Source organism: Phocoena sinus, chromosome X (assembly GCF_008692025.1).
Source record: "Phocoena sinus isolate mPhoSin1 chromosome X, mPhoSin1.pri, whole genome shotgun sequence".
NCBI lineage: Eukaryota > Metazoa > Chordata > Mammalia > Artiodactyla > Phocoenidae > Phocoena > Phocoena sinus.
The window spans coordinates 91,805,670-91,830,138 of NC_045784.1; the positions used below are offsets into that span (position 1 = coordinate 91,805,670).

At 45.7% G+C, this 24,469-nt stretch overlaps 1 protein-coding gene across 1 annotated transcript in view; it reads left to right on the forward strand.

Annotated features, from left to right (window-relative positions):
- FRMPD3 (FERM and PDZ domain containing 3) overlaps positions 1 to 24,469 on the forward strand; it is an 86,901-nt gene that overhangs the window by 52,041 nt on the left and 10,391 nt on the right. Inside the window, exons 12-14 of the mRNA XM_032618955.1 lie at positions 1,099 to 1,188; positions 3,021 to 3,200; positions 10,900 to 11,044. Coding sequence (XP_032474846.1) covers positions 1,099 to 1,188; positions 3,021 to 3,200; positions 10,900 to 11,044 — 415 coding nt within the window. The remainder of the gene's footprint in view (positions 1 to 1,098; positions 1,189 to 3,020; positions 3,201 to 10,899; positions 11,045 to 24,469) is intronic.

Below are 24,469 nucleotides of genomic sequence, written 5' to 3' on the forward strand. Positions count from 1 at the left end.
ACAACACAGTGCGACCAGTGCAGGTGCCCTGGAAGCGCGGAGGAACAGCAGCCAGCCCAGCCTGAAGGAGATGGAAAAGGCCAGGAATCGGTGCATTTGATGCCAGAGTTGGGTCTTAAAGGACAGATAGAAGTTTGTCTAGATGAGTTGCGGGGAGGAAGACTTTCCCAGGCGGGGAGACCCAAAGAGATCAGCATAAACCAGTGCGGAGGGTTCGAGGAAGCTGCCTGAGTGGGGTGCGGGCAAGAGAGGAGGCCAAAGAGGTTGGCAGGAACCTGTTCACGGAGGACCTCGTGTGCCGTGGAAAGGGGTTATCCTTCACCCTGTAGGCAGCATGGAGCCACTGAAGGGTTTAAGCGGCCAGTGGTGTGATTATGTTTTAGGCTGTTCCCTCTAACTGAAAATGTGGACGGATGGAGGGAAAGGAGGGTTAGTACTGAAGGTAACCCGGCTGCCACCGTGATGCAAGTGGGGGACATCCAGGCAATGACCACGGGGCTAGAGAAGAGGGATGGGTAGGGTGGAGAGGGAGTTAGGAGGTAGAATCAAGATGATCTGGTGACTGGTGGCCCTCAGGTGAGAGGCTGAGGGAGGAGTCCAGTGTGACTCACAGGTTTCTGGCTCAAGTGCCCGGGGGATGCGGGTACCACTGATGGAGACTTTTCTGCCAGAGGAAGAGCAGGCTCGGGACTTAGAGGTGCTCAGGATAAAGGTACTGAGTGCGACCCCCAGTTGGGGAGGGCCAGTACCTAGTGGCCATCAGGGATCTCAGGAGAGAGGTATAGATGTCGTGGGGTGTTGGAGTTGGGGAAGGGCGTCGAAATTAACCGGGGAACAAAATGAGTAAGCTGGATTCTTCAGGAATGAAGATCAGGGGATAGGAGGAGGGTTTAGGAAGGGAGATGGGATGCTAGAGTCTGGCAAGGGCTGTCCAAACTGGAACCTTCCTGTGGTTCTCCCGAGCGTCCCACAGTGGGGCTCTCTGACTGGTCTGACTAGTGCCTGTCCTAAGCTGTTGACCCTCCTTCCTGGGAACATGGGTTTGCTTTTCCTGTGCACCTCAAGTTTCTCATATTTCTGAGTCGGTTGTTTCCACAGGGCTCTGCCATTCAGGCCAAACTCCAGTATCTTCGAATTCTGAATGAACTTCCGACGTTCACGGGCGTTTTGTTCAACACTGTGGGCCTGGTCAGTGAGGGCAGCAAGGGGGAGGGAACCCTTCGGGGGCGCTTGTCCTTGGCTGGGGGGACGGGAGAGACTCCATTAGATCTTTCAGGTGGCATGCTCTGTCCTCTTCCTCCTTCTTCTCCCTCTTACCTCCTGTGGTGCTCTGGTCCCGCCTCTGGTAAAATGGTGAAAGTAGGAGGCAAAAAAATACAATAAAAAATTTCAGGAATTCCCCAGAGGTCCAGTGACTAGGACTCCGCGCTGTTACTGCCCAGGGCCTGGGTTCGATCCCTGGTTGGGGAATTAAGACCCCGCAAGCCTCGCGATGCGGACAAAAAGAAAAGATAAAATGTAAAGTAGGAGGCTATATTCGTTTACAGTATTCCTCTAGGCTCTTTTGTGCCCCCTTTTCTCAATTTCAGAGGTTAGCAAACTTTTTTTATAAAGGGCCAGATAAGTGAATAGTTTAGGCCTGGCCGGCAGGCCATGAAGGTCCCTGTCGCAACTACTCAGCCCTGCCACTGCAGCACGAAAGCAGCCGTCGACAACGCATAGACACATGGGCCTGGCTGTGTTCCAATATCTCTTTGTTTACGGGACACTGAAATGTGAATTTCATGTGATTCTCACATGTCACAAAATAAGGTTCTTTTGAATTTTTTCCAAGCATTTAAAAATGTATAAAACCATTCTTAGTCCATGAGCTGGACAAAAACTGGCAGAGGGCTGGATTTGGCCTGTGGGCCAGAGTTTGCCGACCCCTGCCCTGTTTCATTGCTTTTACCCATAATCCCTCAATCCCCTAGCCCAGACGTCCGCCCTCCCTGCCAGGGCCCTCACTATAGCAACGCTCCTCTCCAGCGGGGCACAAGTGGTCCCCCTAAGACTGTGCCCCAGGCTAGTTTACCCTAGTGAGCCTCGGTGAAAGGAAATTCAAATCATCTTGCTGACTGGATCCAGGTGCTTGTCACGCTCTGGGGAACACGCTGTCATGCTCGTGGGGCAACTGATGGAAAGCCGTTTACCGAAGCGTCTAGAGCAGATGGAATAGGTTCCTCGGGAATGATGCTAATGCCAGGGAATGGGCCGGCAGAGGGCTCAGGCTTGATGGCGCTAAGGAGCCTGTCACGACCACTTAAGGGAATCCAGTCCATCAGGTGCAGAGGTGGCCATTTACATACTGGGATTTGAGGATTACGGAAAGCCCAGTGCTGAAATTCTTATAGGTCATTCCTCTGGGGTAAGACTGCTGTAATGCCTATTAAAGGGCAAATATCTCCTTAGGGAGGGAGGTCCCCCTCCACTCCTCCAGTCATTAAGCGCCCAGTCAACCTTCGACACCTTGGGCAGAGTTACTTTGTCACTTCAGCTTTTAGCACCAGGTGAGAAGTGCAAGTTCAAGTGGCTGTTGGTGAGGGAGGGTAAACACCGAACACGGGATGCCACCTGTTCAGACAGAGCACCAGGTGGGAGCCTTGAGTGGCCTGAGGCAACAAATGGAAAATCCCTGGGGCTTGGCAGGAAGAGGGTGCTTCCAAGGCGCCAAAATAAACCTCACCTATTTGACGATTTTGCTAGAACCAGCCCTGCTGCTGCCCTCTTCTCTCTCCCTTCTGCTGAGGCTAATGTGTCCATTTGGACCGATGATCCGGGGCCCTGGCCTGAGAACAGGGGCGTCCCAGACCATTTTCCCCTCGAGGTTGTCCTCTGGCCCTGGCACTGAGCTCCAGATGTTTCCAGACCTTCCAGCAGAACCGGTCCAACGCCTGTTTTCTGTTTCCTCCTTCCACCTCCTCTCCTCACTTCCTCTGCCCTTCTTTCTTTGAATGCTGCCCACCACGCTGGGGCACCAGGATGAGAAGCAGTCGGCCACCACCCTCCTAGTGGGACCCCGTCACGGCATCAGCCATGTTATTGACCTCAAAACCAACCTCACCACTGTGCTGTCCGAGTTCAGCAAGATCAGCAAGATCCAGCTGTTCCGGGAGAACCAGGGCGTGGCCCGGGTGGAGACCAGCATCATGGATGCCAAGGTAAGCGCGGCTTCGAGGGGCTACTTCTTCCCAAGAACAGGCCTTGGGAACGGAGGAAGAAGTAAACTTGAGAAACAGAGTGTCAACCCATTAGGTGAGGTTCAGTGATTCTGAAGTGGTTCAGACCCTGGGCCTTTGGGGGCTCATCTTTCTTTCTGTTCTCAACCCTGTGGGACACCGTCTTGACCCCATATTAAGATCAGGCGGGGCTAGGGAAGGCTAGAAAGTGTCTGATCAACCTGTGACAGGTTTCCAGCAATGGGCAGGGGGATTGGGGAACTTGGAGCTACCTCCCAGGCCATTGCTTCCCAATCTTTCTCGTGTCACAGCACACAGAGAAAATCATATTCATGCAGGACACTGGGTTAAATGGACCAGCCCCGGGGACTCTGGCCACCCCAGGCCCCGCCTGGCTGCCCCCGAGGCTGAAGGGATATGTGCATGCCAGTTAGGGAGCTCTGCCGTAGGCGTGCACACTTGGATCCATGGAGGAGAGGGTGTCTGAGTATGGGGACAGGACCAAGGGGGCCTGGGGAGACAGGGAGCAGGCAGAACCTCGTCCCCATTTCACCTCCCAGAGTCCAGCTCTTCTCGAATCTTAGAACCTTTCCCATAGATCAGCTCGTTCAGACTGGCAAGCAGCTGTCGCCTGTGCAGAGTCTGACAGCCGTGGTCAGCCGCCTCCTCCATGGCTCTCCTGTTTCAACACCCAGTGACCAGCGTGGGTGGCGGAGGGCCTGCCCGCCAGCTGGCGGATGCTCTTAGAGGAGGTGCAAGTTTCCTTTCTTAAAGGATTTCCCGGGGGGAGATATTGTTAGCAGATTAACAGGTGGAACGTTTGCTCTTTCTAAAAGAGCAAATTATTTATTTGTGTCTTTGTGAAACCCAGGAAGCTTTAATATGTTAAGTTTTCCACCTGTGATTCACAGGCTTCCCATTGGTTTAGGAACCTGCCTGGAGCTGGTATTTCATTGGCTTGTGGCCACTTCCTCAACCAATGATTGCTGCCCTCCTCAGATGTTGCTGGGTAAAAAGCCAAACGGACAGGTAGGGAAGCGTGGGAGGAAAGACAAGACATTCAGGGGAGATATGGCTTCCTGAGAAATAAAAAGGGTTTAAAACTGAGAAACACCTTTCCAACCAAGTCTCCTATGTTCTACGAGTGATTCTCAGTGTTGGCTACACAATAGAATTTCCTTGAGAGCTTTTAAAAAGTACAGATGACTGGACGCTACTCCCAGAGATTGTGATTTAATTGGTCAGGGTACAGCCTGAGCGTCAGGATTTATTTCTTTTTCACTTCCCAGGTGATTCTGTAGTACAGCCAGGTTTGAGAACCACTGACCTCTGGGTCCAAAGCTCTGGGAGGAACCAGCCCAAGCAGGGTCAGTGGATGTTGCCTGAGTGAGGAACACTATTCTCTTTTCTAGGAGTGATCTGGCCACGGTTGTGGGCATGAATGCTGCCCAGGAGGGGTCTCGCTCTTAGTGGGGAGACTCACAAAGGCACATGACCTGCCTTAATCACACCACATTGGAACATGTATGGAGTTCTGGAATCAGACAGACCAGGTTCAAATCCCAGCTCTACCACTTCCTAGCTGTGTGGCCTTGAAAAGGTGTCTTAACTTCTGTGAACCCTGATTTCCTCAACTGCAAAATGGAGTGCCTTCCTCCATAGGTTGTCGTTCAGGATTAAATGAGAAAATGTAGGTAAAACGTCTTAGGACACTGCCTGACACAGAGCAAGTAGTCAACAAACGAGACCTGTTATTTTTGCCGAAGCAAAACAGCAATGAGGAGAAGTTCATATGAAGTAAAATTTTGTAGGTAAGTGTGGTGTGGAACATGGAACAAAAGAAGAGGAAGGGGTTAACCAGAACTGGCTTCCCACAAGAGGGTATTTGAAGCTGGATCTTGAAGTGATAGGCATGGATTAGCAGGGAGAAGTGGGATGTGTTCACAGGAAGAGAGTAAGCACAGAAATAAGCAAGCCATATGTGCAGGTCGATAAGCATAGTTGCTTGACTGGAGAGGAGAATAATGAGAAAAGAGATTGGAGAGAGATTGGCAGTGGGCAGAACAAGCTGGTGAAAAGCTTCGAAGGCCAGTCCGAGGAATTGAGAATCCTAGTGGGAATCCACTGTAGGCCCTTGAAGAGAGGAGTGACAGGATGGAAGCTGACTGGGACCAGTGTACCAGACGGATGTCTGCAAGGCTAGTGCCAAGCCAGGGAGGCGGGGAGGGGATCGTAGTGCTAGTGCAGGTGTGAAGTGACAAGGGCAGGGCCTGAGCTGGAGGAATAGCAGTGGTAATGGAAAAGAAAGAGTGAGGATGAAACATAGAATCACTAAGAGTGCATGCGTATCCCCTGACACATTCCTGTCTTGCACACACAAGGCGTAAGTCATACGTAACCCTTACTGCCTGCTGCCTATATCCTGAGTGCACTGATGAACGACAGTGCTGCGCACACAGCACACGGACGGTCCAAATCGTGGGTGGGTGAAGAGGTGAGAGCCTACATCGCAGGATAAACAGGACATCGTGTTGGTGCATGGAGGGGGCTACGAGAAGGTTGCACTTTGCTGAGTGAGTGCTGTGGAGGCAAGAACTCAAAGGTACCGGTCCCCTGGGACTCAAGGACCGTCATCTTGTACACTTACTCCTCCAGGCCCCTGGATTCCGATTTTTTTCCCCTGTTTTCAGGGATGCTAGCATGAGGTAAGGCTACCCCAAAGCCAGTCCCCTCCCTAGCTGGCATCCCAAAGTGCTGGCTGCGTTTGAGCTCCCAGGGCACCCCAGGAAGGAGATGGGGCTAGAGCATGTCAAATTAATGCCTGCTGTACCTTCTCAGGGCTGGCCATGCCTCCAACTCCATTCTCCTTTTCTCCTTTTCCATTTGAAGATGGCCTGGGCATATTTAGTTACAGTTTTCACTCAGCTTACTTGCTCTTAGTGGGGCAAACGTGGCGTAGTATGCAAATATCTTTCTTCAGGAGACAGCACAGTCTGGGAATGAGACAGCTCTGGGCCACTACCATACCCCATTACCGCAGGAACCCGTAAGGGGAGAAAGTAAACCATCAAAGGCAAGTCCCAAGGGATCTCTTGCGGTCCAGTGTGTCTCCTCTTCTCGTGTTTGAGCCTTATTGCTCTCGTGCTTTCTGTCGGGACAAGCATTACATTAGGCGTCATGATCATTAAAATTCTATTTAAAATAAAATGTTGTTTCTGAGGGTTTCTAAGAAAACCTATCCGGTCTCTTTGCTTGCCTGCCTTTGATTTGATTTTTACCCCTGCTGGCAAAAATTGTTTCTGTGTCCCTTTCGCCAGCTGCATTTGGCCGGTGCTGGGACCCAGTGGGCTGTGGGTGGATGCAGACGAGAGGCTGCTGATGTGCTGTGCTGAACCAGTTCAGGCTGTGTTCGGCCCTCTCCGGGCACAAGGTTTTGCCTTCATGCTGTTTTATTACCGACATTGGGCTGTATTGGGGGTAAGAGAGAAGAGGGGAAATTGAAGGCAGACAGCTAAGTCCATCAGCCAGTTAGGCACTCAGCCTCCGATCTGTCCATCAGCCAGCAGACCAGCCAGCCAGGCGGCTAACCAGTCAGGATGTCAGGCTGGGAGGCATTGTGCCTGTCCTGCAGACGGCTCGTCAGCAAGGACATCAGCAAGTCAGGCTACTCTGCAGCCAGCTAGTCTGTCAGTCTGTCCATCAGTCAGTCAGCCAGTCAGCCTGTGCTTTGGTCCAGTGGTCTCTCATTCTGTTTGTCAGCCAATGCCATTTCCTCAAAGAAGCTCCCTCCAGCTTCTGAAACCAAAGTAGCCACACATGCACACATTCACACCCACCCATCCACCCATCCCCCAGTCCAGGGTATTCTGTGTTCTGGTAGGTCTCTCTACTTTTCCTTCATAGTGCTTATCATACCTTGCAATCATATTCCTCTGTGTGATTATTTCATTTATGTCTTTGTTTTTTGTTTTTTGGTTTTTTTTTTTTGGCCACACCACGAGGCTTGTGGGATCTTAGTTCTCCGACCAGGGATTGAACCCAGGCCACCACAGTGAAAGCGCTGAGTCCTAACCACTGGACCGCCAGGAAATTCCCTTCATTTATGTCTTATTTCCTGATGGTTTATAAACTCCACGAGGGCAGGACCTGCGTTGGCCCCATTCTGGGATGCACAGCTGCACCTCTCAACGGGTCGCGTGGTCCATGAGCCATCTAGCCAGTGCGTAGCAGCTTGCTGGGTGGACAGAGTGGGGCACGGGAGCATTTCAGTCAGAGGGAACAACATAGGTTAAGGTATGAATGGGTAAAACAACAAGGCCTCTCTAGCACCCTGTAAATGAGGTGGTGTTGCTGGAGCATACGGTGAGGGACGGTGGCGGGAGGAGGGCAGAGTTAGTGGGAGATATGCTTGGAGCTATAGGTTGGGTCACAGGAGGCTTTGTGTGATGTTGGAAGGCAGTGGGTTTTAGGTGATGTGCTATTAAAGATTTTAAGTGAGAGTTGTGTCTTAGGAAGACGCTCAGGCAGCAATATGGAGGTGAAGTGGGTAGAGCCTAGAAGCAGAGAGGCCGATCAGGAGGCTACTGACGGTCTTGAGGTTAGTGTGTCCCCACCTTTTCCATATCATGAAAATGCCGCAATTTGTACGGCCCACTGGAATAAACAGATGAGGTACCTTGCGGCCAGAGGCAGCAGGACCCAGAAGCCGAGGGGCTCAGGATCTCAGCACACTTGGGACCCGTTCACATACACCTTGAGAAGTTTTGGCCTTGGAGGAAGATGTTGAGGGTCTGAAATAAAGCAGTGGCAGCAGGGACGGCCATGATGTCTGTGAATGCTCTGGAGGCCAGCTTAGCAGGTCTTGGGACCTCATAGTAATGGCGGTAGCAGCTATCCATACCCAAACCTCTGTCATTGGTGGTAGGGGGTGAGGCAGAAAGGAAGGGCATCTTATTCTCCCCCACCCCCATTCTATTCCCCTTCTGTCTCTACTTTGTTGTACCCAGAGTTGACCATTCTGTTGTGATTAAGAGGCATGCATTAACTGGAGGTACAGACGTCCCCTCTGCCCCTTCCAAATGATGACCCAAAGGTAACATCTCATCCCTGGTCCCTTTCTCACTGGAGAAAGGAGACATTGCTCTTCCGAGTATGGATGGTTCCTTTTTTTTCCTGATGGTATTGAATGAGTTCCATAGGAACATCGCTAACTCATTGCCTGTGGGGCAGAATCCGAATGCCTTACCGTGGCGTGCTGTATAATTGGATGAACAATAACTATTAAACAACTCAAGAGAGGATTCGATCCAGCACGAGATTGTATGATATAGACCCAGCACTGTACGAGCTCTGAGATAGGAAGAGTTCAAGGGGGAAATAGACTAGAGATGGTGACTTTGGGATTCCCAGCTCAAAGGTGAAAGTTGATGCCCTCGTGGAGAACTGAGGGCTGAGCACTGAGCCTGGGACATCAGGTGGGGAGGTTGCACAAGAAGAGAGAGACAGAGATGGAGGCGGTCAGAGATTATAGAACCAGAGCACAGTGTCACCTCACAGAAACAGAAGCCAAGAGAAGAATTTCCAGTGGACAAGGAGATCACTGTTGACAAATGAAACAAGCTGAGAGGTGTGAAAATGAATACAGACAATTGTATTTAACTGGAAAGAAGCTTTTCTCTTAGATCAGGTGGCAAACTATGGCCCATGAACCAAACCTGACCCGCCACTGCTTATCTCTGGAAACAGTTTTCTTAGAATACCGTCACATCCATTTGTTTAGCTTACAGATGATCTGTGGCTTTTCTCACACTACAATAGCAGAGGTCTTGCAACACAGCCCGTGTGTCCCACAAGGCCTAAAATATTTACGATCTAGCCCTTTGCAGAAAAAGTTTGCCAACCCCTGGTCTATATGAACTGAAAATATTCAACTCAAGCTATGTGTCAGGATCCTGAGAAATAGCAAAGAAAACTGGTACAACTTTAGCTAAAAGCTGAGCTGGTTTGGATTCAGAATTGTTCCCAAGGTGATGGTCCAGCCAAAGAAGGCTAGTCTAGTTGGTGACCAAGTTCCATCAAGTCTTCATTATGTCCCTTTTTACTGCCAGTACCCTAGTGGGGGCCCTAATCACCCCTCACCTCACTCCTCACCCCTCACTAGTCAGAGAAGAGACTCATTCCCTGCTCTTAATTCTTTTAGCTCTTAATGCCTGGTCCGGGAACCCTCAAAAGACGAGATGCCCCATGACCCCATGGCTCCCTCTTCAGCCAGTCTTCAGTGGTCTTTATCTGGAGGCCACTGCCCTATGGCAGGGAGAATACTCTCATGGCTGACTTCAGTCTGACCCAGATTTATTTTCAAACCATAAAGTTACAATGCAGATATTGGGAAGGTTTCTTAAAAAGGTACTGATTTTGGGGGTATATCGTTGCCAGGTCTCTGAAGCAGTCAACTAGCTAACGCCAAGATTAATTTGACTGATTTACGGTCAGGAACAGAAGTCAACAGGGTATGCTAGTATTTTCCAACGTGGGTTAAACAAGACAAAAGAGAAAAGGCAACCCTACTACCATGAGATGTTCTATGAAAATAGATTTTTCCATCAAATAATTGGAAAAAGTTGGAATACTAAAGCCCTCTTGAAGTTTCACAGTGCACGTTAATATATTAAAGGATCTGAGAATTCCCATAACTATCTGCATAGCTTTGTTTAGCTCAGCATTTCACCACATGTTTGACCAAGGAACTCTTTTTTTTTTTTTTTTTTTTAATTTATTTATTTATTTTTGGCAGTGTTGGGTCGTCGTTTCTGTGCGAGGGCTTTCTCTAGTTGCGGCGAGCGGGGTCCACTCTTCATCGCGGTGCGCGGTGCGCGGGCCTTTCACTGTCTCGGCCTCTCCCGTTGCGGAGCACAGGCTCCAGACGCGCAGGCTCAGTAGTTGTGGCTCACGGGCCCAGTCGCTCCGCGGCATGTGGGATCTTCCCAGACCAGGGCTCGAACCCGTGTTCCCTGCATTGGCAGGCAGGTTCTCAACCACGAGCGCCACCAGGGAAGCCCCAAGGAACTCTTTTAAGGAGCACCAGTTAACATCGTGAGAGCACTTCGGGAAACAGAGGAAAACGGGGGGGAGAGCATGAAGGTCTGAGCAGAACTGCAGACCATAAAGACTTTGTGGCCCAGAAGACACAGTGAGAACCAGGTTGCACAGGGTGTCCGTGTCCGGGGGGCTGTTCTGGGTACCATAACGGGTTATAGCGATGAGCAAGAGATAGCTTGTGCACTTGAGGAACTTCCTGTCAAGGATGTTCCCCAACCTAGCCTAGACTCCCAGGTTCGGCCCTGCTCTCCCGGCAGGCCTGCACATCTGCTGAGCCCCCAAAAACCCAAACAGCTACACAGCAGTCATGTGATGTTATATTATTTTAGTCTTTTTCAGTAAAAGTGGTTCATTAAATGTGTAATTAAAGGTTGATTTAGTTTTGATGCCTGGGTAAGAGTTTACTATAAATGAATTCTCAAATCAGAAGAAATTATTTGTCAGGCTGTGTGCCTTAATTTGGGGTTCAGAAAGTATGTTCTCATAACTATGCAAGTCATCTTGCCTTCGCTGTTGTTCTCTTGGACACGCACCTGCTCCGCTCCTTCCTGTGTCCTCACATTTCCTCCCATGTCTCCCCCAGCCTCTGGTGCTGTTGATGGAGTGGCCCGAAGCCACCAACTTTGCCTGCCTGATTGCGGGGTACTGCCGCCTCCTGCTGGATTCCAGGAAGATGGTCTTCTCCAGGCCTACTAGCCAGCCTCTCCCACCTCCAATGATCAAGGCAGGTAGGGCTCAGTCTCGGTTTTCAGTGTAACAGAGGCCCTTTGGACCCTGGAGACATGGAATGCTCACCCCATTCTGCCAGCGCCTGGTTTACCAGGAGCCCATGCTGTACCACTGCGTCCTACGTGGCACAAGGCAGTGGAAAAGACAGCTGGCCTTCAGATGGGCCTGTCCCACAAAGGATGCCTGTGACAATACCTTGTGTCTTAGTTGATCAAGGAACGTAAGATAAAAATAGCAAACGAGCAATACATAGAGCCAATTCGAGAATTGCATTGGATCTAAGGCAAAGCTGTAGAGCTACAGTGATCTAAGAGAGATGCACGGGTGTTCTGAAAGTGGAGGTGGAAACTGAAGCTAAAACCTTTCTTTGTCCGTCAGAGTCGGCATCGACAGAGCTGCCTGAAGTAAGAGGCCATGGAAGGCTGGGGTAGGAAAGGCTGTGCAGGCCCAGAATGCAATCCAGCAGGAGGCTTGGAGATAGGAGGGGACGATCACTGAGAACAAACAGGGTCAAGTGCTGCCCCCAAACAGAAGGCTTCCCAGTTAGGCAACTCAGTACAGCCACCCCTCAGGGCTGTCCTGGTGATGACACAAACAGGGGCCTCAGGACAAATCGGACCGGTCCAGATGCTGCTGCTCCGAACCAGAGTAGGAGGAGAAGGGGGAGACCCAAAGAACAGGTACTCTACGTATTAGACCCGAGGCTTTCCCCATCCCTGCACCCAAACATCACGGGTGGAAGCTGAGACTGACCACCCAGGAGTCACCCTCCTCACGTGCTGATGGCTCCATCCACTTGCCTTGCTGCTTGACTCTTTCTTCTCTCTTCAAAGCTGTCTTGGTTTACGGCGTGGTGCCATGTGATCTAGAGCGAGGAGTTTGAGAGTAGAAACACTCCTTTTTTTTTTTTGGTGGTGGGGGGCCATGCTGCACAGCTTGCAAGATCTTAGTTCCCCGACCAGGGATCGAACCTGCAGGGCCCCCTGCAGTGGAAGCGCGGAGTCCCAACCACTGGACCGCCAGGGAAGCCCCTAGAAACACACTCCTGATGGATGACCAGCACCCCGTGGGCCGTGTACCTACACCCACCCTCTCACCTCATGATCTCTTCATCACGAACGTCGTGACAGGCCCACGTTTACATCTCATCACGTCCACGGGAATTAGAAGGCAATCCACCACAGATGTGGGAAAGGATAGGTGGCCTCAAAGCATATGAAGGAGGCTCCACATAGAGAAGCAAAGGAACTGACTTAGAATAGAAGGAGCCCAGGGGCTGAGCTGCCACACGCCTCCAGGTGAATAGCTCTGAAGCGGGTGGCCATCCGTACTATCAAATCTCTGATGGCCAAAGGAAGGCAAGGCTGGCATTAGCTTTGTCAGTGTCCCCTGTGGTCTTCCTCTCTGTCATCACACCCAATGATACCTCTTACTGAGCAGGATAGAGAGGGAGAAAGGGAAAAGGGAAGCTGTTCCAAAGGCAAATCGATTTCTCTTGGAGGTGTTGCAGCCTGGAAAGGAGACTTCTAGAAATGCTGGGCATGGCTTTAGAGCCCCTCCCTGATTCCTGAGAGCCCCCTTGGGCCTGCAGAGTGACGGGGGCTCAGGCTGCCTCTAGCACAAGGCCTCTCTGTCCATACAGGAGCCACATGGACCACGGTGGTGTCACTGCTGTTTGCAGTACTTCACTTCCCCAAGGCCCTGAGTCCACGCTTGGGGCCCAGATGTGTGGCATTTGGGACTGTTAGATGCTGGGTTCAACAGCAGCCACCCAGTGCTCTTGGCCAGTGGGACAGGGTGAGCCTCACAGCTCCGCCTGTCGGGGGCTAGTATGCACATCTTATCCCATGGCCCCAAGGACGGGCAAGGGGGACAGCAAGCGGCACCACTGAGGAGACCTCTGCCCAGGTTACAGTGAGGGGCCATCAGTCTCTGGTACAAAGTTGAGATGGGTTTCCTCCTTTGGCCCGGACTTTCATATCAGAACAGAAGCCCCAGTGCTACCTGTTGTTTAACAAAGGCCTATAGGAAACAGGAATCTTGCCAACCTCAGCGGGGCTTTTCCCTCGGGGGCCAAAACTCCAGCCTACTCAGGGCCTGGTCTCTCTGGCCGGCCCTCTACTCTCGTTCCTCTGCAGCTGCTGGCTGCCAGCTAGCCAACTCAGTGCTCAGCCGGCTGGGCCAAAAGGATGCTGTTAAACCCACAAGTGGAAAAGGGAAAGCATCACCTCTCCTTTGAGACCGAGAAAACAAAAGGAAAATGGGGAAGTGGGATGGAAGGGTTACCTCTTAGGCTTTATCAGTAGTTTCCCCACAGTAGGTATTTCATTTATTCACCCAGCAACTATTTCTCGACTATTCATTATGTGCCAGGCCTTGCGGATAGAGCCATGAGTAACAGACGTGGTCCTTGCCCTCACTGAGCTTACAATCTAGTGGGGGAATACGGACAGATGATTAAAGGGATAATGTCAATGCAGTAAGTACATTTGCATTTATTTAGAGGAAATTCAGCCGACACAACAGAACAACACCTGGGCTTGAGAAAGGCTCAGACAAGTACCAGTTCTCCAGCTGTACCGCTGGTGGGAAATCCAGAGGCAGCTACCATCTCTCCAGCCTTGAATTCGCTTGTGTCCTGGGGAAATCCAGGAAAATAAGGCTTTGGGGGCCCCAACTGGGACCACAGTTGGAGGAACTCACTCTACATTTTCTCCCGTGGTTAGAAAACAGTTTGGTCTAGTGAATTGAATATTGGTTAAAGGCTACTACATAGCCCATGCATGGCTTACTGATTTTCATGAAGTTAAAACTCCACAACATGCAGAGTGCTAAAGCTAGACTGAACATAACAGACTCTTTTTTTTTTTCTTAATGATGATTCAGAAAGAACATGAACGTATTCCAAGTCTCCTAGGTCATTGTAACCAGTAATGATCATCGGACTATAGAATACAGCAAGGCCAAGTAATAGAAAGCTGGTCGGGTCAACATTGTGCTGTGTGTGTGTGTGTGTGCGCGCGTGTGTGTGTGAGATATATATTTGAGCATATATATATGCTGATCTACTTGGATCGCCGTCCTGTTTCTTTGCAAGCATTTCTTTTAAGTCAGCCTTCCGAGTGGCTGAGTACAGAGCGATGGACTAGGGCATCCCTCCTGGGGAAAGCTGATGAGCAATTTATAGCAAATTCACAATCTGAGAGGCTGCTGTCCCAGCCATCAGCCTACCGCACCTGGCTTTACTGGCATTTCTAACCTTCTGTCCAAGGGAGATTTGGGCTTTTCCAGGCACATTTTCTCCTCCACACAGCCCCATGCTGCTTCTTGGATCTGCAAATCACAATACCGAGTGGCAGGCTGCGCATCACCTGGCCTCGATAACCTGATGTTGGGCGATGTTTCCGTCTTGCAGGAAGGGAAGCCTTTAGACTTCCAGATCTTGTCTGAGAGAAGTCACCACCTGCTTATTGGACATGCCCGTGGGAGCCACCTCTGATGGCAGCTTATTGCCAGGCTGGCTAGTCTGATTGTTCAGCTGTGTCACAGGGAGTTAGCACGGGTACATGGCGAGGACCCATGGACAGTGCCTGCGGGTAGAGACTTCCTGAACTGACAGTTTGTGCTTCTGGCTCAGTGCTCCCCTAGAGCACTTCTTACCTAAGGCACAGAGGTCATTACATACTACTCCCCCAGCTGACCCAGAGTTCCCTAGATACAGCCACTATGATCTAAATTGAACCCACTCAGTGTGGTTACATTGACTGTATAGAGAGGCAACATGGCTTATGGAAAACAGCAGGGGTTGGGATCTGAAGTCAGAAAGACTTGGGTTCCAGTCCCTGCTCTGCCATATCCCAGCTGCGTGATCATGAGGATAATAATAGTTCCTGCCTCATGAGGGATTGACAGGATCATGTGAGATAAACCCCATAAGGTCCTTTCAAGTACAGGGCACATTTTTGCTCTTTTTATAATGATTGGGAGTTCATCATGTACCCAGGGTTGTGCTTTTTTTTTTAAAAATAAACAACTTTATTTAGACATAATTTCTAAGCCATAAAATTCACCCATTTAAAGTTCACAACTCAGTGTTTTTGAGTATATTTAGTATATTCACAGGGTTGTACAATCTTTGCCACATTTTTTTTTTTTTTTTTTTTTTGGTACGTGGGCCTCTCACTGCTGTGGCCTCTCCCGTTGCGGAGCACAGGCTCCGGACGCGCAGGCCCAGCGGCCATGGCTCACGGGCCCAGCCGCTCCGCGGCATGTGGGATCCTCCCGGACTGGGGCACGAACCCTGTCCCCTGCATCGGCAGGCGGACTCCCAACCACTGCGCCACCAGGGAAGCCCCTTGCCACATTTTTTTAAAAAATAAATTTGTTTATTTGTTTGTTTGTTTATTTTTGGCTATGTTGGGTCGCAGGCTTTCTCTAGTTGCGGCGACCGGGGGCTACTCTTCATTGCAGTGCGCAGGCTTCTCATTGTGGTGGCTTCTCTTGTTGCGGAGCATGGGCTCTAGGTGCACGGGCTTCAGTAGTTGTAGCTCGCTGGCTCCAGAGCACAGGCTCAGTAGTTGTGGTGCACGGGCTTAGTTGCTCCGTGGCATGTGGGATCCCGGACCAGGTCTCGAGCCCATGTCCCCTGCATTGGCAGGCAGATCCTCATCCACTGCGCCCCCAGGGAAGCCCCTTGCCACAATTTAGTTTTAGAATGTTTTCACCCCTTCTAAAACAAACTCTGTACCCATTAGCACTCATTCCCATTCCCCCACCCAGCCCTAAGCAACCACTAATTGACTTTTCTGTCTCTATAGCTTTGCCTATTCTGGACATTTTGTATAAATGGAATTATATAATATATGGTCTTTTTGTAGCTTGGTTTTTTCACTTAGCACAATATTTTCAAGGGTCATCCATGTTGCAGCCTGTATCAGTACTTCATTTCTTTTTGTTGACTAATAATATTCCTTTGTATGGATAGACCACATTTTGTTTATCCATTCATCAGCTGATGGACATTTGGGTTGTTTCCACCTTTTGGCTGTTATGAATAATGATGTTATAAACATTGATGTACAAGTTTTTGTGGGGACACATTTTTTCATTCCTATTGGGTATTTATATCTAGGAGTAAGATTGCTGTTCTATGTTTAATTTTGAGAAACTGCAAACTGTTTTCCAAAGTGACTGCATCATTTTACATTCCCATCAGAAATGTTGGAGGGTTACAATTTCAACATATCCTCGCCAACACTTGTATTGTTCATCTTTTTTATTATATCCATTGTAGCGGATGTGAAGTGGTATCTCACTGTAGTTTTGATTTGCATTTCCATAATAATTAGTGATGTTGAGCATCTTTTCGTGTGCTTATCGGTCATTTGCATATCTTTTTTTGTGAAATATCTATTCAAATCCTTTGCTCATTTTTAAATTGGGCTATTTGACCATAAAAGAGAGTTTATTTCTGGACTCTCAGTTCTATTCCATATAACCTATAATGTCTAAGTCTTATGCCAGTACCACAGTTTTGATTACCATTGCTTCATAGTTAAGTTTTAAAATTGGGACGTATGAGTCCTCCTGCTTTGTTCTTCTTTTTAAGATTGTTTTGGTTATTCTAGGTCTCTTGTGATTCCATGTGAAATTTTGAATTACCTTATCAGTTTCTACAAAGTCAGCTGGGATCCTGATAGGGACTGTGTTGAATCTATAGATCAATTTGGGAAGTATTGCCATCTTAGCCATATTAAGTCCTCCAGTCCATGAACATAGAGTCTTTCCATTTATTTAAATCTCCTTCAAATTTCTTTCACAAATGTTTTGTAGTTTCCAGTATACAAGTCTTGTACTTCTTTTATTAAATTTATACCTAAGTATTTTATTCTTTTTGATGCTATTATAAATAGAATTGTTTCCTAATTTTACAATTAGGTTGTTTATTGCTAGTGCATAAAAATACAATTGATTTTTGTATATTAAACTTTTATCCTGTATGTAACCTTGCTGAGATTATTAGTTCTAATAGCTTATTAGTGGATTCCTTGGGATTTTTCTTTATATAAGATCGTGTCATCTACAAATAGAGATAGTTTTACTTCTTCCTTTCCAGTCTGGATGACTGTATTTCATTTTACTGTCTAATTGTCCTGGCTAGAAATCCAAGTATGGTGTTGAATAGAAGTGGTGAAAATGGAAATCCTGGACTTTTCCTTATTTTAGGGGGAAAGCTTTCAGTCTTTCACCATCAAGTATGATGTTAAGCTTTGTTTTTATTTATTTATTTGTTTATTTATTTATGGCTGTGTTGGGTCTTCGTTGCTGTGCACGGGCTTTCTCTAGTTGCGGTGAGCGGGGGCTACTCTTCATTGAGGTGCGCAGGCTTCTCATTGCGGTGGCTTCTCTTGTTGCGGAGCACGGTCTCTAGGCGCATGGGCTTCAGTAGTTGTGGCACACGGGTTCAATAGTTGTGGCTTGCAGGCTCTAGAGCACAGGCTCAGTAGTTGTGGCACACGGGCTTAGTTGCTCTGCGGCATGTGGGATCTTCCCGGACAAGGACTTGAACCCATGTACCCTGCATTGGCAGGTGGATTCTTAACCACTGCACCACCAGGGAAGCCCAGCTTTGGTTTTTTATAGTTAACCTTTATCGTGTGGAGGAAGTTCCCTTTTATTTTGTCGAGTTTTATCATGAAAGGTGTTGGACTTTGTCAAGTGATTTTTCTGTGTCTATTGAGATGATCATGTGGCTTTTGTCCTCTGTTCTATTAACATGGTGTATTATATTAATTGATTTTTGGATGTTAAATCAACCTTGCATTCCTGCAGTAAATCCCACTTGGTCTTGGTGTATAATTCTTGGTATATGTTTCTGGATTCAGATTGCTAGTATTTTGTTGAGATCTATATTTTGTATCTAAATTCATAAGAAATATTGGTCTGTAGTTTTCTTGTGATGTCTTTGTCTGGTTATGGTAGCAAGGTAATATTGGCATCACAAAATGAGTTGAGAAGTATCCCTTCCTTTTCTATTTCTTGGAAGGTTTTTGAAAAATTACTCTAAATGCTTCTTTGAGCATTTGACAAAGTTCACCAGTGAAGCCATTTGGGCCTGGACTGACAGACTGACTGACTGACTGACTGACTCACTGACTTGATTGATTGATTTGGGGAGAGTTAATTACTAATTCAGTTTATCTTCCTGTTATTGGCCTATTCAGACTTTCTGTCTTCTTAAGTCAGTTTTGGTAATTTGTATATTTCTAGGAATTTGTCCATTTTATCTCAGGTTATCTAATTTGTTGGCATAAGCTTATTCAAAATATTCACCTTATAAATGATTCCATACCTGTAGAGTCAGCAGTGATGTCCCTTCTTTCATTCCTGATTTTAGTAATTTGAATCTTCTCTTTTTTGCCTGGTCTGTACAGCTAAAGGTTTGTTATTATTACTGATCTTTTCAAAGAACCAACTTTTAGTTTCATTTATTTTTCTCCATTTTTGTATCCTCTATACTTTATTATTTATTTCCTTCTGCTTGCTTTGTTTTAGGTTTAGTTTGTTTTTTTGTTTGCTTTGTTTTGTTTTGTTTTGTTTTGTTCTTGGCTGCGCTGTGTGGCTTGCAGGATCTCAGTTCCCTGACCAGGGACTGCACCTGAGCCACAGCACTGAGAGCATCGAGTCCTAAGCACTTGGACCACCAGGGAATTCCCATAGTTCGCTCATCTTTTTCAAGTTTTGTAAGGTGGAAGGTCAGGTAATTGATGTGAAATCCTTCTTCTGTTTTAAATGTAGGTGTTTATAAATTTCCCTCTAAACCCTACATTAGTTAGATCTCATAAGTTATCATATACTGTCTTCATTTTCATTCATGTCCAAGTATTTTCGAATTTCCTTTGATTCCTCTTTTGACCCATTGGTTATTTAGGAATGTTTTATTTAATTTTCACGCATATATGAATTTTGCAAATTTCCTTCTGTTATTAATTTCTAATTTAATTCTGTTGTGCTCAAAAAACATACTTTATATGATTACATTCCTTTTAAATTCATTGAGGTCTATTTTATGACCTAACATATGGTCTGTCCTGGAGAACGTTTCAGGTGTACTTAAGCAGAATGTATATTCTGCTACTGTTAGGTGACATATTCTATAGATTTCTTTTTTTTTTCTACATCTTCATTGGAGTATAATAGCTTTACAATGGTGTGTTGGTTTCTGCTTTATAACAAAGTGAATCAGTTATACATATACATATGTTCCCATATCTCTTCCCTCTTGCGTCTCCCTCCCTCCCACCCTCCCTATCCCACCCCTCTAGGTGGTCACAAAGCACCGAGCTGATCTCCCTGTGCTATGCGACCACTTCCCAGTAGCTATCTAATTTACGTTTCGTAGTGTATATAGGTCCATGCCACTTTCTCACTTTGTCACAGCTTACCCTTCCCCCTCCCCATATCCTCAAGTCCATTCTCTAGTATGTTGTGTCTTTATTCCTGTCTTACCCCTAGGTTCTTCATGACATTTTTTTTCTTAAATTCCATAATATGTGTTAGCATATGGTATTTGTCTTTCTCTTTCTGACTTACTTCACTCTGTATGACAGACTCTAGGTTCATCCACCTCATGGCAAATAGCTCAATTTCGTTTCTTTATATGGCTGAGTAATATTCCATTGTATATATGTGCCACATCTTCTTTATCCATTCACCCGATGATGGACACTTAGGTTGTTTCCGTCTACTGGCTATTGTAAATAGAGCTGCAATGAACATTTTGGTACATGACTCTTTTTGAATTATGATTTGCTCAGGGTATATGCCCAGTAGTGGGATTGCTGGGTCATATGGTAGTTCTATTTGTAGTTTTTTAAGGAACCTCCATACTGTTCTCCACAGTGGCTGTACCAATTCACATTCCCACCAACAGTGCAAGAGGGTTCCCTTTTCTCCACACCCTCTCCAGCATTCATTGTTTCTAGATTTTTTGATGATGGCCATTCTGACTGGTGTGAGATGATATCTCATTGTAGTTTTGATTTGCATTTCTCTAATGATTAATGATGTTGAGCATTCTTTCATGTGTTTGTTGGCAGTCTGTATCTTCTTTGGAGAAATGTCTATTTAAGTCTTCTGCCCATTTTTGGATTGGGTTGTTTGTTTTTTTATTATTGAGGTGCATGAGCTGCTTGTAAATTTTGGAGATTAATCCTTTGTCAATTGCTTCATTTGCAAATATTTTCTCCCATTCTGAGGGTTGTCTTTTGGTCTTGTTTATGGTTTCCTTTGCTGTGCAAAAGCTTTGAACTTTCATTAGGTCCCATTTGTTTACTTTTGTTTTTATTTCCATTTCTCTAGGAGGTGGGTCAAAAAGGATCTTGCTGTAATTTATGTCATAGAGTGTTCTGCCTGTATTTTCCTCTAAGAGTTTTATAGTGTCTGGCCTTATATTTAGGTCTTTAATCCATTTTGAGCTTATGTTTGTGTATGGTGTTAGGGAGTGATCTAATCTCATACTTTTACATGTACCTGTCCAGTTTTCCCAGCACCACTTATTGAAGAGGCTGTCCTTTCTCCACTGTACATTCCTGCCTCCTTTATCAAAAATAAGGTGACCATATGTGCGTGTGTTTACCTCTGGGCTTTCTATCCTGTTCCATTGATCTATCTTTCTGTTCCTGTGCCGGTACCATACTGTCTTGATTACTGTAGCTTTGTAGTGTAGTCTGAAGTCAGGGAGCCTGATTCCTCAGCTCCGTTTTTCGTTTTCAAGATTACTTTGGCTATTCGGGGTCTTTTGTGTTTCCATACAAATTGTGAAATTTTTTGTTCTAGTTCTGTGAAAAATGCCAGTGGTAGCTTGATAGGGATTTCATTGAATCTGTAGATTGCTTTGGGTAGTAGAGTCATTTTCACAATGTTGATTCTTCCAATCTAAGAACATGGTATATCTCTCCATCTATCTGTATCATTTTTAATTTCTTTCATCAGTGTCTTATAATTTTCTGCGTACAGGTCTTTTGTCTCCTTAGGTAGGTGTACTCCTAGATATTTTATTCTTTGTGTTGCAGTGGTAAATGGGAGTGTTTTCTTGATTTCACTTTCAGATTTTTCATCATTAGTGTATAGGAATGCCAGAGATTTCTGTGCATTCATTTTGTATCCTGCTACTTTACTGAATTCATTGATTAGCTCTAGTAGATTTCTGGTAGCTTCTTTAGGATTCTCTATGTATAGTATCATGTCATCTGCAAACAGTGACAGCTTTACTTCTTCTTTTCCGATCTGGATTCCTTTTATTTCCTTTTCTTCTCTGATTGCTGTGGCTAAAACTTCCAAAACTATGTTGAATAGGAGTGGTGAGAGTGGGCAACCTTGTCTTGTTCCTGATTTTAGTGGAAATGCTTTCAGTTTTTCACCATTGAGGACGATGTTGGCTGTGGGTTTGTCATATATGGCCTTTATTATGTTGAGGAAAGTTCCCCCTATGCCTACTTTCTGGAGGGTTTTTATCATAAATGGGTGTTGAATTTTGTTGAAAGCTTTCTCTGCATCTATTGAGATGACCATATGGTTTTTCTCCTTCAATTTGTTAATATGGTGTATCACCTTGATTGATTTGCGTATATTGAAGAATCCTTGCATTCCTGGAATAAACCCCACTTGATCATGGTGTATGATCCTTTTAATGTGCTGTTGGATTCTGTTTGCTAGTATTTTGTTGAGGTTTTTTGCATCTATGCTCATCAGTGATATTGGCCTGTAGTTTTCTTTCTTTGTGACATCCTTGTCTGGTTTTGGTATCAGGGTGATGGTGGCCGCGTAGAATGAGTTTCGAGTGTTCCTCCCTCTGCTATATTTTGGAAGAGTTTGAGAACGATAGGTGTTAGCTCTTCTCTAAATGTTTAAGAGAATTCGCCTGTGAAGCCATCTGGTCCTGGGCTTTTGTTTGTTGGAAGATTTTTATTCACAGTTTCAATTTCAGTGCTTGTGATTGGTCTGACCATATTTTCTATTTCTTCCTGATTCAGTCTTGGCAGGTTGTGTATTTCTAAGAATTTGTCCATTTCTTCCAGGTTGTCCATTTTATTGGCATAGAGTGGCTTGTAGTAATCTCTCACGATCTTTTGTATTTCTGCAGTGTCAGTTGTTACTTCTCCTTTTTCATTTCTAATTCTATTGATTTGAGTCTTCTCCCTTTTTTTCTTGATGAGTCTGGCTAATGGTTTATCAATTTTGTTTATCTTCTCAAAGAACCAGCTTTTAGTTTTATTGACCTTTGCCATTGTTTCCTTCATCTCTTTTGCATTTATTTCTGATCTGATTTTTATGATTTCTTTCCTTCTGCTAACTTTGGGGTTTTTTTGTTCTTCTTTCTCTAATTGCTTTAGGTGCAAGGTTAGGTTGTTTATTTGAGATGTTTCCTGTTTCTTAAGGTAGGATTGTATTGCTATAAACTTCCCTCTTAGAACTGCTTTTGCTGCATCCCATAGGTTTTGGGTCATCGTGTCTCCATTGTCATTTGTTTCTAGGTGTTTTTTCATTTCCTCTTTCATTTCTTCAGTGATCACTTCGTTATTAAGTAGTGTATTGTTTAGCCTCCATGTGTTTGTATTTTTTTCAGGTCTTTTCATGTAATTGATATCTAGTCTCAGAGTGTTGTGGTCGGAAAAGATACTTGATACGATTTCAATTTTCTTAAATTTACCAAGGCTTCATTTGTGACCCAAGATATGATCTATCCTGGGGAATGTTCCATGAGCACTTGAAAAAAAATATGTATTCTGTTGTTATTGGATGGAATGTCCTATAGATATCAATGAAGTCCATCTTGTTTAACGTATCAGTGAAAGCTTGTGTTTCCTTATTTATTTTCATTTTGGATGATCTGTCCATTGGTGAAAGTGGGGTGTTAAAGTCCCCTACTATGAATGTGTTACTGTTGATTTCCCCTTTTATGGCTGTTAGTATTTGCCTTATGTATTGAGGTGCTCCTATGTTAGGTGCATAAATATTTACAATTGTTATATCTTCTTCTTGGATCGATCCTTTGATCATTATGTAGTGTCCTTCTTTGTCTCTTCTAATAGTCTTTATTTTAAAGTCTATTTTGTCTGATATGAGAACTGCTATTCCAGCTTTCTTTTGGTTTCCATTTGCATGGAATATCTTTTTCCATCCCCTCACTTTTAGTCTGTGTGTGTCTCTAGGTCTGAAGTGGGTCTCTTGTAGACAGCATATATATGGGTCTTGTTTTGGTATCCATTCCTCCATTCTGTGTCTTTTGGTGGGAGCATTTAATCCATTTACATTTAAGGTAATTAATGTTCCTATTCCTATTTTCTTTATTGTTTTGGGTTTGTTGTTGTAGGTCTTTTCCTTCTCTTGTGTTTCTTGCCTAGAGAAGATCCTTTAGCATTTGTTGTAATGCTGGTTTGGTGGTGCTGAACTCTCTCAGCTTTTGCTTGTCTGTAAAGGTTTTAATTTCTCCATCAAATCTGAATGAGATCCTTGCTGGGTAGAGTAATCTTGGTTGTAGGTTTTTCTCCTTCATCACTTTAAATATGTCCTGCCAGTCCCTTCTGGCTTGCAGAGTTTCTGCTTAAAGATCAGCTGTTAACCTTATGGGGATTCCCTTGTGTGTTATTTGTTGTTTTTCCCTTGCTGCTTTTAATATGTTTTCTTTGTATTTAATTTTTGGCAGTTTGATTAATATGTGTCTTGGTATGTTTCTCCTTGGATTTATCCTGTATGGGACTCTTTGTGCTTCCTGGACTTAACTATTTCCTTTCCCATATTAGGGAAGTTTTCAACTATAATCTCTTCAAATATTTTCTCAGTCCCTTTCTTTTTCTCTTCTTCTTCTGGAACCCCTATAATTTGAATGTTGGTGCGTTTAATGTTGTCCCAAAGGTCTCTGAGACTGTCCTCAGTTCTTTTCATTCTTTTTTCTTTATTCTGCTCTGCAGTAGTTATTTCCACTATTTTATCTTCCAGGTCACTTATCTGTTCCTTTGCCTCAGTTATTCTGCTATTGATCCCTTCTAGAGTATTTTTAATTTCATTTATTGTGTTGTTCATCGTTGCTTGTTTCATCTTTAGTTCTTCTAGGTCCTTGTTAAATGTTTCTTGCATTTTGTCTATTCTATTTCCAAGATTTTGGATCATCTTTACTATCATTACTCTGAATTCTTTTTCAGGTAGACTGCCTATTTCCTCTTCATTTTTAGGTCTGGTGGGTTTTTATCTTTCTCCTTCATCTGCTATGTGTTTTTCTTACTTCTCATTTTGCTTATCTTACTGTGTTTGGGGTCTCCTTTTTGCAGGCTGCAGCTTCGTAGTTCCCGTTGTTTTTGGTGTCTGTCGCCAGTGGCTAAAGTTGGTTCAGTGGTTTGTGTAGGCTTCCTGGTGGAGGGGACTAG